General features: G+C 37.9%; 2 protein-coding genes across 2 annotated transcripts; both read left to right on the top strand.

The window, feature by feature from the left end:
* The first annotated feature begins 46 nt into the window (after positions 1–46).
* Positions 47–2,271, top strand: meig1 (meiosis/spermiogenesis associated 1). Its single transcript, XM_039792273.1, has 3 exons — positions 47–240; positions 1,578–1,731; positions 2,007–2,271. The coding sequence occupies exons 2-3, from the start codon at positions 1,588–1,590 to the stop codon at positions 2,133–2,135; spliced, it is 273 nt and encodes a 90-aa protein (XP_039648207.1). The 5' UTR covers positions 47–240; positions 1,578–1,587; the 3' UTR covers positions 2,136–2,271.
* Positions 2,272–2,892: 621 nt separating this feature from the next.
* On the top strand, positions 2,893–11,890 carry tmem243b (transmembrane protein 243, mitochondrial b). Its single transcript, XM_039791781.1, has 5 exons — positions 2,893–2,999; positions 8,103–8,393; positions 8,823–8,873; positions 10,060–10,164; positions 10,900–11,890. The coding sequence occupies exons 2-5, from the start codon at positions 8,316–8,318 to the stop codon at positions 11,017–11,019; spliced, it is 354 nt and encodes a 117-aa protein (XP_039647715.1). The 5' UTR covers positions 2,893–2,999; positions 8,103–8,315; the 3' UTR covers positions 11,020–11,890.
* Positions 11,891–15,211: the final 3,321 nt, after the last annotated feature.

Here is a 15,211-nt window from a genome sequence, read left to right as displayed (position 1 = left end):
CTTTCCTTAAATACCAGAGTAATAATGTTTTACCATACTGTATTAGTTAGTCCGTTTCTTTATTGTTTTGCTGCCAAGTCATTTGGCGCCATCTCCTGGAAGCTTTCAATACGTTTGGCCTCTGTCCTCCAACACAGAAGAAGAAAGTTCACGGTAACCGGGCAACCAAACAGAAGCCGTAGAGGTTAACTGTCATCACTTGCTAACGAAAAGGAAAGAAACTCATTTAAAAAAAGTCATGTAAGTCACCTGCCACCAGTATTTTAATGTAAAAACTATATATGATATGATGTAATGTGTGCAAATGTGAGTATATGAGACTGTGCGATCTTGTCAACTGACGTTATAAAAAAGCCGAGGTTATTGTCGTCGTTGTAACGTTAGCCCGAAACGCGCGAAACTTGATTCAAAATTGTTGTATTTTAAAGTATCACTGTTTATATTTAAATAAACGAATACCATATACTTTTCTTTTAGATCTTCTACTAATTGGTAGTGTCGATTATTTAGTTCGGCATACACTGTAATGCATCAAGCGGAACTATTTTTTGTAAAAGGTCCCGTTTTATGACAGGGAAGGTGACACAGTATTCCTCTGCCAAAATAAGCCAGTTCCATCGGACAGTTAGTGCTGCTTTGTGGGTCATTTGCATGCCGAAATGTTTAAACTTTTATGCATTGTTGTACCAATAAGTGTCTTTGCTTATCCTTTCGAAAATCTAGAATGGAGCCAAATATTTACATTGCCTGGTTAAATCTGAATCCCCCTACTATCTAGTGCACAGTAGAAACGTGTTTGTTTTTGTGTTAAAGGTCCCATGACATGGTGCTCTTTGGATAGTTTTATATAGCTAGACCTTAGTGGTCCCCTAATACTGTATCTGAAGTCTCTTTTATATAGACCTTAGTGGTCCCCTAATACTGTATCTGAAGTCTCTTTCCCGAAATTCAGCCTTGGTGCAGAATTACAGCCACTAGAGCCAGTCCCACAATGAGCTTTCCTTAGGATGTGCCATTTCTGTGTCTGTAGCTATTGAGGAGGAGAGAGGGGGGGCAAGGTGGAGGGTGGAGGTGTGGCCTTGACCAACTGCCACTTTGCTCCTTTGAAATCCATGATGTCTCTCTCTCATGGTAGGGCCAAATTCTCTGGGCGGGCAAAGCAGAGAAAGGGGAGGTAACCTTGCTCCTTATGACCTCATAAAGAGAAGATTCCAGATCGGCCCATCTGAGCTTTCATTTTCTCAAAGGCAGAGCAGGATACCCAGAGCTCGGTTTACACCTATCGCCATTTCTAGCCACTGGGGGACCATAGACAGGCTGGGTGAACTCATATTAATGTTAAAAAAAATTCATAAAGTGAAATTTAAGACAATAAAGCAGTTCAGATCAGTCCAGCTTCGTTTGAACCTCAATATACTGTTATTTACTTCCTGCTCCAGCTTGGTTTTAGTAAAAGTAACTGATGAGTCAATTATGACCCAATTAAAAGGCATTTCTTTCCCTGTTTTGTTAGTCATCAGATACCAGTCTTATGACCAGGAATTTAAGAAACTGTTAATTTCTATGACATATTTCAGCATCACCACCATGTCCTGTACTGATAACAACTCCAAGCCAAAGTCCATGAGCAGAGCCAAAGGATGGACAGCAGAGGTGGAAAATCTATTCAGATTCCAGGAGGCCGGCTACAGAGATGAAATGGAGTACATACAAGTCAAACAAGGGATCTTGGTAAATATTCTGATCTGAATGTGTAACTGTGTCATTGATTCACAAATATAATTGACCTTGATAAAAGACCTGCTGTGTCCATTCAACAGTAGCCTACCTAAAAGAAACTTGTTGGCAGTGTGTCCTTTTAAATAAAAAAGATGAACAGAGTTCCAAAAGAAGTGCTCCATATAGAGGATACAGGAGTTCCATTAAAATAACAAATGCTATATACATGCAAGAGGCATAGTCAGTTATAACTATCATCCCTGTCTCTTTTTCTGTGTTTGTCTCAGATTGACAAATGGCCAGAGTCCGGCTTTGTGAAGAAGCTCCAACGTCGAGACAACACATTTTATTACTACAGCAGGAAAAGGGAATGTGAAGACCGTGATCTCTACAAAGTCAAAGTTTATGCATATTAAGGTGTTCTCGACTCCATCCATTTATCGTTATGATAATATAACGGTAGCCTGACGACAAAAACTATAGGCACAGATACTTCCCCTTTGAAGAAGAAGATGGCCTCTCTGTTTTTAATAAATGGATTTTAAAACTGCACATGGGAGTTGATTTGTAAACAGTGTGTGATTGTGTTTCTCTTGGACCAGTGACTTTTGTTTTTCACAGAGTGAACACAAGTATTCCTCTGCATGGTTTTGCTAAAGGAATAGTTCACCTTAAAGTCATCTAAGTATTTGCCTGTTCTGACAGAAGTGTGTTGCACCAAAAACAGCAAAGTTGACATTTAATTTTGCCCCTGTAAATGAGATTCTTTTATACATTTATATTCATTCTGTAGTTGTAGTTGCAAATAAGTCATGTATGCCTGAGCTTAAATTGTATGTAGTGTTCTAGTAGCTCTGAACAATTTTTAATGAGATCAATTTCAGTAATAGTTTCAATAACATTATTGCAACTTTCAATATTAAGCTACATGGTTTAATGAGGAGAGATTTCATGCCCATTCACTGTAACATGACCTGTTTAAAAATGTGACTGAAAGTTTCTTTTGCTGTGATTAGGATTAAACGCTAGGCCTATCACACTCTCCTCATGTGATGGTAACATGAGGGGTGAGATTACGTATTGGCTCTCAGATCTGGGTTGTTTTCCCCCCACCAGATCAAGGACATATCGCTGATTTAGCTGCTTGGAGAATGAGAGATTTATGCTTTATTAACTTGTAATTAGAAAGAAAGTTGACCCCGTGGTGCTGCGCAGAGAAATACACAAACTGACGTGACTGCACCCTGCTGCACCAGACAGCCCCCGAGACAGCAAGGCATGTGAGTAATGCAAAGTTTTTTTTGCCATTTTTTGGGGATAATTTCAAGGATGGTAATATTCTTCTGGGGTTAAATGCAATCTAATATTACTATACAACGGGTGGTCTTTAGTGAGTCGTTACAAAATAGCATGTATATGGCTTGATTTTTGAATGAAGTTGGGCGAGCGGCGTGTGCGTCACGGTGTGCGTCAGTGAACCTGCCATACAAGCCATGTCGGCTCAACAGTAATTGAACTCGCCTTTAACAGCTTGAACTGAAGCTACCGGGTTTATTCCCTTTAATTTCTCGACCCTATTGCTCGGCTTTTCTGAAGTTATGTTTCCACCGGAGTCAACACGGAGGTTGTAAGGCAAGTGGGCTAGCAAAGTCAAATAGCAGAAACATTCGCTTATCATCTTTTTCACCAGCTCTTAAATGTATTCATTCTTCTCTACAGTTCTGGATGGTTAGCTTAGCTTCGTTAGCAACCTGCTTTAGAGTTGGCCTTGTAACGTTAAAGCTCAAGTAAGCTAACAGTAGTGAAGGTAGCGTTTATAGTCATCATTTATACCTGGTTTGAAGTATTAATAACACAATATAATGGGTGTTTACGGCTTGTTCTCCACTTACGGAAACATATGGTTACCCTCTTTAATCGGCTAACAACCTTTTTGGGTTAAAGTTGAAGGTATTTGCTTAGCTTTTGCTAGCAAGGTAAGCTATAAGTAATCAATATAACGTTAGTAAGTAGCTGTCACAGAAATGGTGTGTGGTTGTCTCAGTCGTTTGTTGTTGACATTCAGGTGTTTTGCTGCAGATTTGATCTTTTTAAGGGGAGACACTACAGGGAAAAAAAACTATCTTTCAAATTGGAGATTTTGGGCAATTTAGCTAACATGTCTTCTTAACTAGTGAAAAACAAAGAAATCCAACATACACATGTTTATTTTGCTACACTTTGTCTATTTGCGCCTGTAGATTTCTCCTAAATTCATCAAAAGTTGGGCTTAATAATGATAATTTATAATGCCTAATTTGCATTAAAATTTCAGAGAACTTATCTTAATGTAAGCCATTAACTGGGGAAGTTTCATGATGATATGTTAGTTCAAATGTTTAACTATATTCACCTGTAGTGTCTTATAGTTACAACATGTGTGAATTTATCTTTAAAGGCCTTTTTCTCAAAATAAGTTTTGCTTATACTCCGAGCCAGAAATCTCCACTTCAGTAGCACTTACACACCAAACTTTGCAGTTTAATTCCTATCTATATTCTGAAGATTTTCACAGATATGTCCTTCATACCCTGATGTATGCAATATTGTATACCTAAAAATGTGGCAAAAATAGTTTTTTTTTTATGGCTGATGATAGTATTTTTCTGATTTGTGCATAAAAAAAGAACAAACAATACTGTGGAACTAATCAACTAGTTAAAATATTTTCCCTATTCACCTGTAGTGTCTTTCCTTAAATTCCCAAGATAAACATGCTTCACTTCCTTTTTAGAGCAAGGGCTCTCTGAAGCTTAAAGTTGATTTACTCATCGACATTTGCCCTTACCGCTCTTTATTTTTGCCTCTAATTTATTACATTGTTCAGTATCGACTGTCATTGCACCCAGATGGGGTAATTATGGGATTGAACCTATTCTGTATGTTGACATTTATTTAAAAAGTGGTTGAAATACAAATTAAACCAAGGTGTCTGCAGGTCCTTAAAATGTTTTGAAATCTCTCCAAATATCCGAAAAAGTCATTCATTTATCTTAAATTGTTTTTTAGTAGGTCTTATTTTCAACAACAAAACTTTCATCTGGTTTTATGAATTTATTAGTTTGCCAGAATTAGTTATAGACCCTGAAACAACTAGTTGATTAATCAATTAGAACGCATTTGTTTTAAATCACTGGTTTTAGCTTCTTAATTTTGAATACTTGGTGAATGTCTTATGATAGTAAATTGAATATATTTGAGTTTTGGACTGTTGTTGCAACAAAAACAAGACATTTCTCAGGACTTGTAATAGGCCTTTGTCACTTGACATTTCATAGACTAATGGATGAATCAATTATTTCCCACAAATAACTGATAATCAAAATCTGAATTAGTTGATTTCTCGAGCAACAGATTCCGACGTTTTCAGATTGTTTTGGTCTTATAATAACATGAGACCAATATAATGCTTACCTGCTTAAATTAATATACCTTTGTATATGCTACACTTACTTGTTGGTAAATGACATATACCTTATCAAGGTTTTTAGGAGGTGCCGTTACTCGGTTTGTACGGTCGGCTCACACCTGAAACAAATATGTTTCTTCTAAACTCAGTTAAGTCGTAGGGTCTCTTTCTAAGCAGCCTAGTGAATCACAAGGCTCTGGAGGAATGTAGCTTTAGGCTGGTTTTATGCCAGTTTAAAATGAAGCTCTTGTTTTCCACTGTGTTTTCTGCTGAGAAAGCTCTGCGAGGGTTTTATTTCCTTTCCTGCTGCCTTCTGACCCAGAAAGGAAGCAGCAACCGCAGCTGCTGTCTTTGTGAAATTAAGTTGTTTAACCCTCCCTGAAGACGTGGTGTGAAACTAATGTTAGAGAAGTATACTGTAATCTTTCTAGAAGTGTTGTCATTCCCATCTCCTCTGAACTTGCCTCAGCAGTTAATACGTATTTCGTAATCCTCATGAAAATAATCAGATTAGGAGAATTTAGTTTAGTTGTGTCTGAACATGAGCTGATGCCACCAGCTGTGCAAACTGAAACGGGATGGTGCGTTGGTTTGTAACTGCGCACTGGGCCGTAACTTTCCCTTGCCTCTGCTGCTCTGAGCTAATAATCTGCCGTCTGGTTGTGTTATTTCTAGAATATGATGGATGTTTGAGAGTTAAAATCAAACAAAGACACTGGAAATTTCTCCCGGGAAGTTTTTGAATTTCAAAAATTTGAATGTACAAAAGCAGAATGTATTTCACAGCTTGTTTCACACATGTATTTCATTAGATCAGAGCTCTCAAACTCAAGTTACTCAGGGTTGTTTTCTCCTGGGCCTCTTCAACACATGGCAGAAACAAACTTCAGTCAATTATTCTTCATTATTAGTGCAGGTTGGTAAGGGTTTTTCGAAGCATGAGAGGAAGACTGAAGGCAAAGCTCAGAAAAGAAGTACTTTTACATGCTCCCTGTATGTTTTTCGGGTAAAAAATATCCATATTTCTATTTACAGTTAACGATCCTACATCAGGCAATAAAGGACAGTTCTCTTTTTAAATACATTATCTATCGTTTAATATAAGGTCTCTATCCCATCAGGGAAACTACACATGATTTTAAGTAGAGGTTCAAAGTTCATTCAAATTGAGGAACAATCTCTCCATAACGTCCACTTCTTATCTGTTCTGTACCCGGAAGTTCCCAGAGCCCAGTGGGGCGCATTCAAATGTCTTATTTAGCGTTATCAACTGTCCAAAACACCGAGCTATTCAGTTTATAATCATATAAAACAGCAAAGCAGCACATCCTCCCATGTGAGAAGTTGGAATCAGAGAATGGGTTATGAGGTTTGGCTCAAAAATTACTTAAATGATTAATCAATTATCAGAATAGTTGCACACTTTATGTTTGGAAATAACAGGTTCCATTTTTAGATTAACCAGTCTGTTAGACAGAAAAATAGACTTTCACATTGTAGCTGAATCAGAATAAAGTTCAACTTTGTTGTGATTTCAGGTTCCTCTTTTAAACCGCTATCATCATCATCATCGCTACCTATTATTTTTTTTTTTTTTTGAAAGATAGAACTGACTTGTGGTTATGACACCTGAAAATATAGGAAGTGAAACCAAATGAGCTGTAATAAAAAAAACTGTTTTCTTTTTGTGTTTTAATCAGCAGCGTTTTGACTTCCACAGAAAGAAAACCACCATCTTCTGTTAGAGAAACTGTTTATTCATAAAAACACAATAACTCAGTGTCCTAATATATTATAATTGACTGCTAGGCTATTGCCAGAGTGCACACAAAATAATAACATTTAGGGCAGCAACTAACAATTATTAGTTAAACTATTGATTGTTACATTAAATGTTTTCATCTATCAAATGTCCTTTTTTTTTTTTTTTTTTTTTTAAAGGCCATCTAATATTCCCAGGATACAAGGTGACGTCTCCAAATATCTTGTTTGGTCCCATCAACAGTCCAAAACACAAAGATATTCAGTGAATGATGATACAAAACAGAGAAAAGCAGAAAATCTTCCAATTTTGAGAAGCAGGATCAGCAAATGTTTGGCATTTTTGCTTTAAAGGACCTTAACGAGTAATCGAAAAATATCTTATTCAATTAATCAATGAATTGACTGATTGTTTTAGCTTTAATAGAAATAAGAATTTTAAAATAACAGTAGTTATTGCAGAAGTTAAATAATTTTTTCGTAAAGGTAAACCTTAAAATAAAAAACAATCTAAACTTAAAGCTATAGTGTGTAGTTTCTGTCGCCCCCATGAGGAATTCTAAGTAATGACAACAACACTGTCTGCGCATCCACATGATACAAGCCTTCCGTGATCGCTCACAGCCCCCTCCCATTTCAACATGATGGACTCTTCAGAAGAGGTCATTATCTTCACTGGACGACACAATCTTCTGAACATAGTCATACTGAGAAATCCAGAGAGAGTTGTGTGGAGCTGATAGTCTTCATTAGCTTTGTAGCAACTCATTTGGCGATGGCTTGAATGTAACGGACGTTCATTAATATCAAAAAGTTACGCGCTAAAGCTTTAAACATAAATAACATCTTTGTGAGATTTAGGAGATTTTATGTGGAATAAATGTGGAAGATACATTTTGGAACATAGATTTTATGTGAAACTCAAACTTTTTTTTTTTTTTTTAAACATGTATTTATTGATTTTTTTTGTTTGTACATTTGACGAACAAAAACAGTACAACAAGGCACATAAAATAAAACAGAAAGGAGCAAACTCGTAAACTTCCTTGTAGCCGAGTCCATCAAGGCAGGATGTTACAGGAAACCGTGATGTTTTTGTGAGGGACTTTCTGTTGTCTGATTGTGGAATTCACCCTTTGTAATCATTTCCGGTTGTGATTTTTGTATTTCACAGGTAAAGAAACTAACCCACCTGACCATCAGAGTCCTCCACCATAATGTCCCCTTCAGTCTGTTGACGCTGACGGCTTCCCTGACTCTGTGCAAAGGGAGGCAGCTGGAAGCTAGCTAGCTAGCTAGCATGCAGCACTGGCCCAGTGTCTCCAGGAGGCGGCGCTGCTGAGAGGCGAGCGGTCGGTGCGGAGTGTTGGTGCCTGCCGAGCCGGCCATGGATGACTTCAACACCAGGACGTACGGCACCAGCGGCATGGACAACAGACCACTGTTTGGGGAGACCTCAGCACGGGTTTGTAAACTTTTAATACTTGCTTAATTCAGTATACATTTCACTATTTCACAACAAAATGTGAAAAAAAGTGTTTAATATGAAGTCAGAGAAATGGTAGCAGGACACTACTGGTGTCCCATACAAACCCTGCTGCTCTCTGAAGGAGAAAAACTGTGCTTACATCCATGAGTAGGGTTTCAAAAAAGTTAAAATCCAAATCCAGGCACTTGTGTGGAAGAGTTAGAGTAAGAAAACTTAAATTAATATGAAATACACATTAGAGGGTGCCTGGGTAGCTCACCTGGTAGTGCGCAGTTTTTGGACAATAATAGTTCTAAGGAATAAGATACATCAGCCTTTAGATACACAGACAACAAAAGTGTCTTGTAGAGTACAAAGATGGCAGACATTACATGTTTTAATTTGTATAAACTGTCTTTCTCGCAGGATCGAATCATCAACCTGGCAGTGGGGGGATTCACGTCTCTGGTTGTTTTAGTGAGTACCAATCTTCTGCAGCATCGCTGGTGTACTGTATGTAGTGATGTAGTGATCGTGATGTTTATGAAGTGCAATATTCAAATGGCAATTATTGAAATCCTCCTCTACGATTGTAGATGTGGCACCAAAGTAAATCATTTTGTGAATTCAGAAGCTGAAAATTAAGCCGAGGCAGCAACATGTTGTCATTATGTCACAAAATGTATATTTGTTTTATTTAAGCACTTTCTTCCATTTTTATCTGCTCCTAATGACTGTAGTAAGTTAAATCAGTATTTCTGAAGTGCACCATAACTTTGAAAATGCATGTTATGTAGAGACATTGATGTGCTTTTACTTGGAATGTGTTTAGCTTTTGATTTCCACTATTGCCATTAGACAGGGTGTGTAGTGTGCCTTTTTAAGTCTAGAATGGTTATAACTGATCTGATAGCTGATTAGTTTGGGGTTTAGTTTAGTTAGGGTTTACGCAAAGTGCTCGTAGTACATCGTGTTGCATGTTTGCTTCACTGAACACATCAAGGGCCTTTCAATAATCAATTTTCTGATGTTTTACTTTCTTATTCAACTCTTTATAGTTTCAGTCTTAGCATTAAAGGGTCTTAAAAAGGCTGAACTGTGGCGCCACGAGACCTACACTTGAGCAATTTGTCATGTTGAGAATCACTTTCCTTGTCTACAACAAATCTGGATGTCTACCTTTTGACTACTAAGCGAAGAGGAAAAGGGTGTTTGCAGTAAAAAAAACAGTGATTGAACTCTTACTTCTCCTTCTTCAAAGTGACTAGTGTTACTACACACTGACTTTCTGTAGAAAATCAACACATATACACATCCCTCCATCACTGTCTGCCTTCTTAAAAGGAGCCCATTTCAGACGTGCACCATGTTATACAAATGTGGTTGCAGTTTGACATGTTTGAGTATCCACCTGAATCACGTTTACGTGACGGCAATCTGACTTAAGTTGGACCAAGTTAAATTTTTGTAAAAGTTCCAGACATGGCATAACAGATACATGAAGCCAGCAGTGTCATAGATCCAGGCGACTGTCCAGATCTCGAGGTGCGAGATAGATTTAGCAGCTCTGGAAAACCCAAGATCAAGATTATTATTATTCATTGAGGAAGTCAGTTTCCTCATGTTTAAGTGTCTTTAACGTTTGTCCTGTTTTGTCTTCCAGGTGACTGTTATCAGTTCTTTTGTGTTCCCCTCATTGCCTCCACGACCGCTCAATGTCTTCTTTGCCGTGTGCATCCTGTTAGCATGTGGATCTGCTTTAGTGCTGGTAAATACAATGTTTTTTCATCTTTAAGGCTCTTTATTTTCAGTAGAAATCATAGCAATTATAATAACTTAGAAAGTAGGACAAACAACCTTTTTATTAAGTTACATTGCCAGGTTTTTACATCCATTTTGTATTTTCTGCTGTTGATTGAAAGGTCTTGTGTATAGAGAATACCTCACTTTAAAGCTACACAGTAGGTCTATATTTTCTGTTGCTGTAAGAAAACGATTTGTGAATAAAGGCCTTAGATTTTAAATATTTAAAGAAAAGAAAATCCATGTAAATGTTCAATTCAGAAAATATTTTTTGGGAACTTTCTGTAGTTTCACAGTTTAAAAAAAATGCTTTCAGGGAGTCAGTGTTGCAACTAGGGCTGAAACAATTAGTAGATTAATCAATCATTAGCCAATTGAAGTTGATTAATCGTGTGGATGCGCAGACAGAATGGTTCCTATGACTTAAAATTCCTCATGGGGGAAACAAAAAATATGCTGTATAGCTTTAGAATTAATAGAATAATTAAAACAATAATTCTGAGCGTTCCTTGCCACTGAATGTTTCTTGTAAAACTATAATGAACAGTGGACAAGAAATGTTTTGTGGGTTAGTGATGTCAAATTTTCAGTGAGATCAGTTTAAGTCAAACTACATTTATAAATATTCTTTTTTTTTTTTTTTTATCTGTGAAATTTGTGCAATAACAAGGACCTTTTTATTCATGTTTCTCCCTGTCAGATATTCTGGTACCGGCAGGGCGACCTGGAGCCTAAATTCAGGAATCTGATCTACTACATGCTGGCGTCCATCTTGCTGCTGTGTCTATGTGCCAACCTCTACTTCCACGATGTCAGGTAAAGACGAGGAGGAGGAGGAGGAGGAGGAGGAGGAAAAGGAGGAGGAAGAAGGGAAGACATGGCCTTGACACATGGAAGGACTACATGGAGAGACAGACTCAACACACACTAACTTGACTCAATTCCCTGCCTGACCGGCAGCAAACTGAAGATTTCTTGGACCAAAACCAGTGACACGTAATGGTTCCAGTGGGATGAAAACAGTCCAGACTTGTTGGTGCTGAAACCTAATGCACAGCACAAACACACACAAGGTCACAGTGTAGAAATCATGATGCACTGCTAGAGGCCATAAATCTGCCTGGAGACACACTGCCGGAGGATGAAACAGGTGTGTTTACACTCGTATCCTGTTCACAATAACAAGCATTGGGTCTGGTACGATGATGCAACAGTTAAAGGAAAAATCTGCCCTTTTATCCTGTTACTGTCGGTCCCATCTCGTCTGTTTAATGTTACATTTTACATGTCTTTCTTTGCCCTCAAGTTGCTGATTAACTTTATGTCTTTAAACTTTCAGAAAATCGGGGGTAAAATAGTAGCTTTCAATCATTTTATATAAAACTCTTAATCATACCGCATAATCAAGACACAAGCTGCGTCTCATGTCAAGCAACACTTCCTTCAAAGTTTTTAGTTTAATGGTGCATTCAGGGTCAGAATGATAAAATCACATAAACTGGACCGATGAAGACGTGCCACTGCAGGGTGTAAATAATGAACGCTAGACAAGTGCTGTGTCTGCTAATGCCAATTCTGTACTACATACAAATACTAAAGAGTATGTATTACTAAGTGTCATAGTATTTAGTTTTTCAGTTGATATTCCGTGTAATTTATTGTTTTGTACTAGCGGGATTTGATGCAATACATACGCCAATCGATGTCAAACTTCTCAACGAGAAAGCAAATTGTTTTACCCAAGGTTTAATACTTAAACCTTCTTTCTGGGGGGGTTTCAAAATCTTCCTCAAGCCATCTTCTTCATCATCATCATCATCATCATCATCATCATCATCTGCAATTTAAAGTATGTAGCATCTCAGTATGACTGAGAACTTAAAGTTTTGTATTGGAAAGAAATGTAGCATTAACCTTAAAATGGAAGTTAATCGTACAGTATATGGACATATTAATCTCTTGCAATGATTGCCAGTTTTCTGTTATGTGATTTAAATGTTTGTTTAGTCACCATCTATCCCAGAATGAGGTAACACAATGGTGATTGAGTCTATGGCCCACTGATGGAAGCCCTTGTATTTGCAGTATTACAAACTGGGTGTCTGTGGCGATATTCCCAGAAACAAATCACAAGCGGGGCATAGTTAGTGACGCATTTTCCATCACCCAGCAGTGGTTGGTCCGCCAGAGAGGGCAGCTAATGCAACAGACTCGCTCTTCAACTCACTTGTGTGTGTGTGTGAAGCAGCGTGCGTTTATTTTCCAGTCTCTGCTAGCGTTGCGACTAAACCGTTACTACGGCTGAACAACAAAAGAAAAGAGCGATGACTACAGACGATGAACCTTAACAAGTGAAAGTGAGATCCATAAACACACCTGCAATTACCGCTTATCACCAAAGACAACAATAAAACGGAGATCTTCGAGACTAACTTTAAAGCTCTACATGGGATAATTTGGCACAATCGTGAGAGAGGACATAAGACGCATCACTTTCTGTGCCACAATTTCGTGCCAATGCATCGGTATATCAACAGTACTGGTAAAAAAATATTGTTACTGTAAGTCATTACATTTTGCGGATTATTATTTAAATTAATTGAATAACTGAATTTAGTGTATATATATATGTTTGACTAATCAACAACTAATTATGAAAATGAGTTTTTGCTGTATTTAAATTTCTATTTCAGGCATCCATGTGGAGCTTCTTGGTTAAACAGTAAATCTGGCATTTCTTTGAGTTTATGAGACACCTGAATGCACCATTAGATTTTGCTCTGGGTGTGGGAAGTCACTATGATGCTGTAGTGACTGATTTGGGGAGACGGTCCCCTCTAGCCTTCAGTCTTACATAGGCCTGGGCAATATATCGATAATATACCAGTATCGATATATGAGACTAGATTTCATCTTAAATTTTGGGAATCGTCTAATCGTGATAAGACAAGTGTTCTCTTCTCTTGGTTTTAAAGGCTGCATTACAGTAAAGTGATGTAATTACCAGACTTACTAGCTGTTTTATTATTTGCCTTTATCCACTTAGTCATTGTATCCAAATGTGATTATTTATCAAAACTCTGTGTTAATATTTTGGGAAAGCACCAATGGTCAACCCAGCAATATCGCCATTGATGGTCATTTGGTCAAAAATATCCTGATGTTTGACTTTTTTTTTTTTTCTCCATATTGCCCAGCTCTAGTCCTACACTTTTGAATTCCTCTCACTTTTTGAATCGGTGAAAAATTTCAAAACTGTTTTTTTTTTTTTTTACAATTTGCATTTACACAAAAACATCCGCCACAATACTTGTTCTTAACTGTTCTGATTTTACCAGGGTGGATTTTTCCTTTAGAGATTGTTTGCATGTAAACACACTGAGTGAAGCAGTATTCAGTACTGTAGACTGTAGCACAAACTAGCTAACACAGCAATAGCACAAGCAGCTTCAGACTTCTGTGGCAAATATATGCAAATGTTTCTTTTTCTGTCGCTTTTTTTTTTTTTTTTTTTTTAGCTTATCTGATTATCATGGTTGGGTTTAATTCATTTTCCATTTCAAGTCTTTGCTAAGAGGATTTTTAGAAACTGAATTTAAATGCTGAATTACACTGACTGATTCTTGCACTAATCATTGGTTGACACTTTTTCCCAAGCCATACACAAACCCCAATGAAAATGAACGGGGCTTTACACCGAAGCTGCACGTTACACCAAACCTGTACACAGATCGTTACAAGTTTCTATATCACATTGATGTGTCTGACGTCTACATTTTTGCACTAATAATTCTGCCATTCACAAATCTAAGCTGGGCTTTTCCAGAAACCGCTTTAAGATTGATTTCTCTGTTTCTTTTTACATCAAGAATGATAAATATAATCATGGAAACGTTTGGTATTTTAGGTCTGTTTAGCTCAGAGCGTTCACATTGTTAAAAACCGGTTTGGTTTAGATGTTTGCAGGTTAGAAAAACACCTGTTTACAGATGTAGCTGCTTTAGTGACCCTAACAAACAATAATGTAAAGCTGGACTCTGTCTCCAAATGCATGTTTGCACTCAAGTTGAGTGGGTCTATTGGACTTTTTTGTGGAGTGGATTTGATTAATTTTAAAGTCAGCTAAATCTGGCTGCAGCATTACTATCAATTAATCTGATAGGTGTTTTCTTCTAATTAAGAAAACAATTATCACAAATGGTGATAGGTGTAAACCGAGCCCTGGGTATCCTGCTCTGCCTTTGGGAAAATGAAAGCTCAGATGGGCAGATCTGGAATCTTCCCTTTATGATGTCATAAGGGGAAAGGTTACCTCCCCTTTTTCTGTTTTGCCCACCGCCCACAGTTGCCCAGAGAATTTGGCCCGTGGCCCACCTGCAAAATTACGAATCCCACTATGGCCACGCCAAGACCCGCCCTACGAAGCAGCTCGATTGGTTGGGGTTAGGCATTTCACCGCGAGTGGTTAAGGTTAGGGTTAGGGGATTGGTCAGGGGATAGGACCTGTACATGTAAGAATGGACCCCTGGCCAATAATAGTGTGTGAATTTTATTGAAAGGCGGGTCTTGGCGTGGCCATAGTGGGATTTGTAATATCGCGGCCCACCTTCCTCAATAGCATTTAAAGCTACAGACACAGAAATGGCACGTCCTAAGGAAAGCTCTTTGTGGGACTGGCTCTAGTGGCTGTAATTCTGCACCAAGGCTGAATTTTGGGAAAGAGACTTCAGATACAGTATTAGGGGACCACTGAGGCCTATATAGAAAACTCCAAAAAGCAGCATGTCATAGGACCTTTAATGGATGCCATTATTCTGCATTTGTCTTATTGTCAACTAATCCTTTGAAAAGACCAAAAACCAACAGGGTTCGTCCATCTCTCAATACTTTAAAGGCAGTAAAAAATATAGAATATCACCAGAATCTTTGGTATTTTCTTGTGGCATTTGTTTCCTGGTTTTCCAACTGTAGCTTTAACAGACGACCTGCAGTAAACCTGTAACTGACTACAC

This window comes from Perca fluviatilis, chromosome 23, assembly GCF_010015445.1.
Source record: "Perca fluviatilis chromosome 23, GENO_Pfluv_1.0, whole genome shotgun sequence".
In the NCBI taxonomy this organism is placed as follows: Eukaryota; Metazoa; Chordata; class Actinopteri; order Perciformes; family Percidae; genus Perca; species Perca fluviatilis.
Note: the sequence above shows the minus strand (reverse complement) of the source record. Positions and strands in the feature narration are given on the sequence as shown.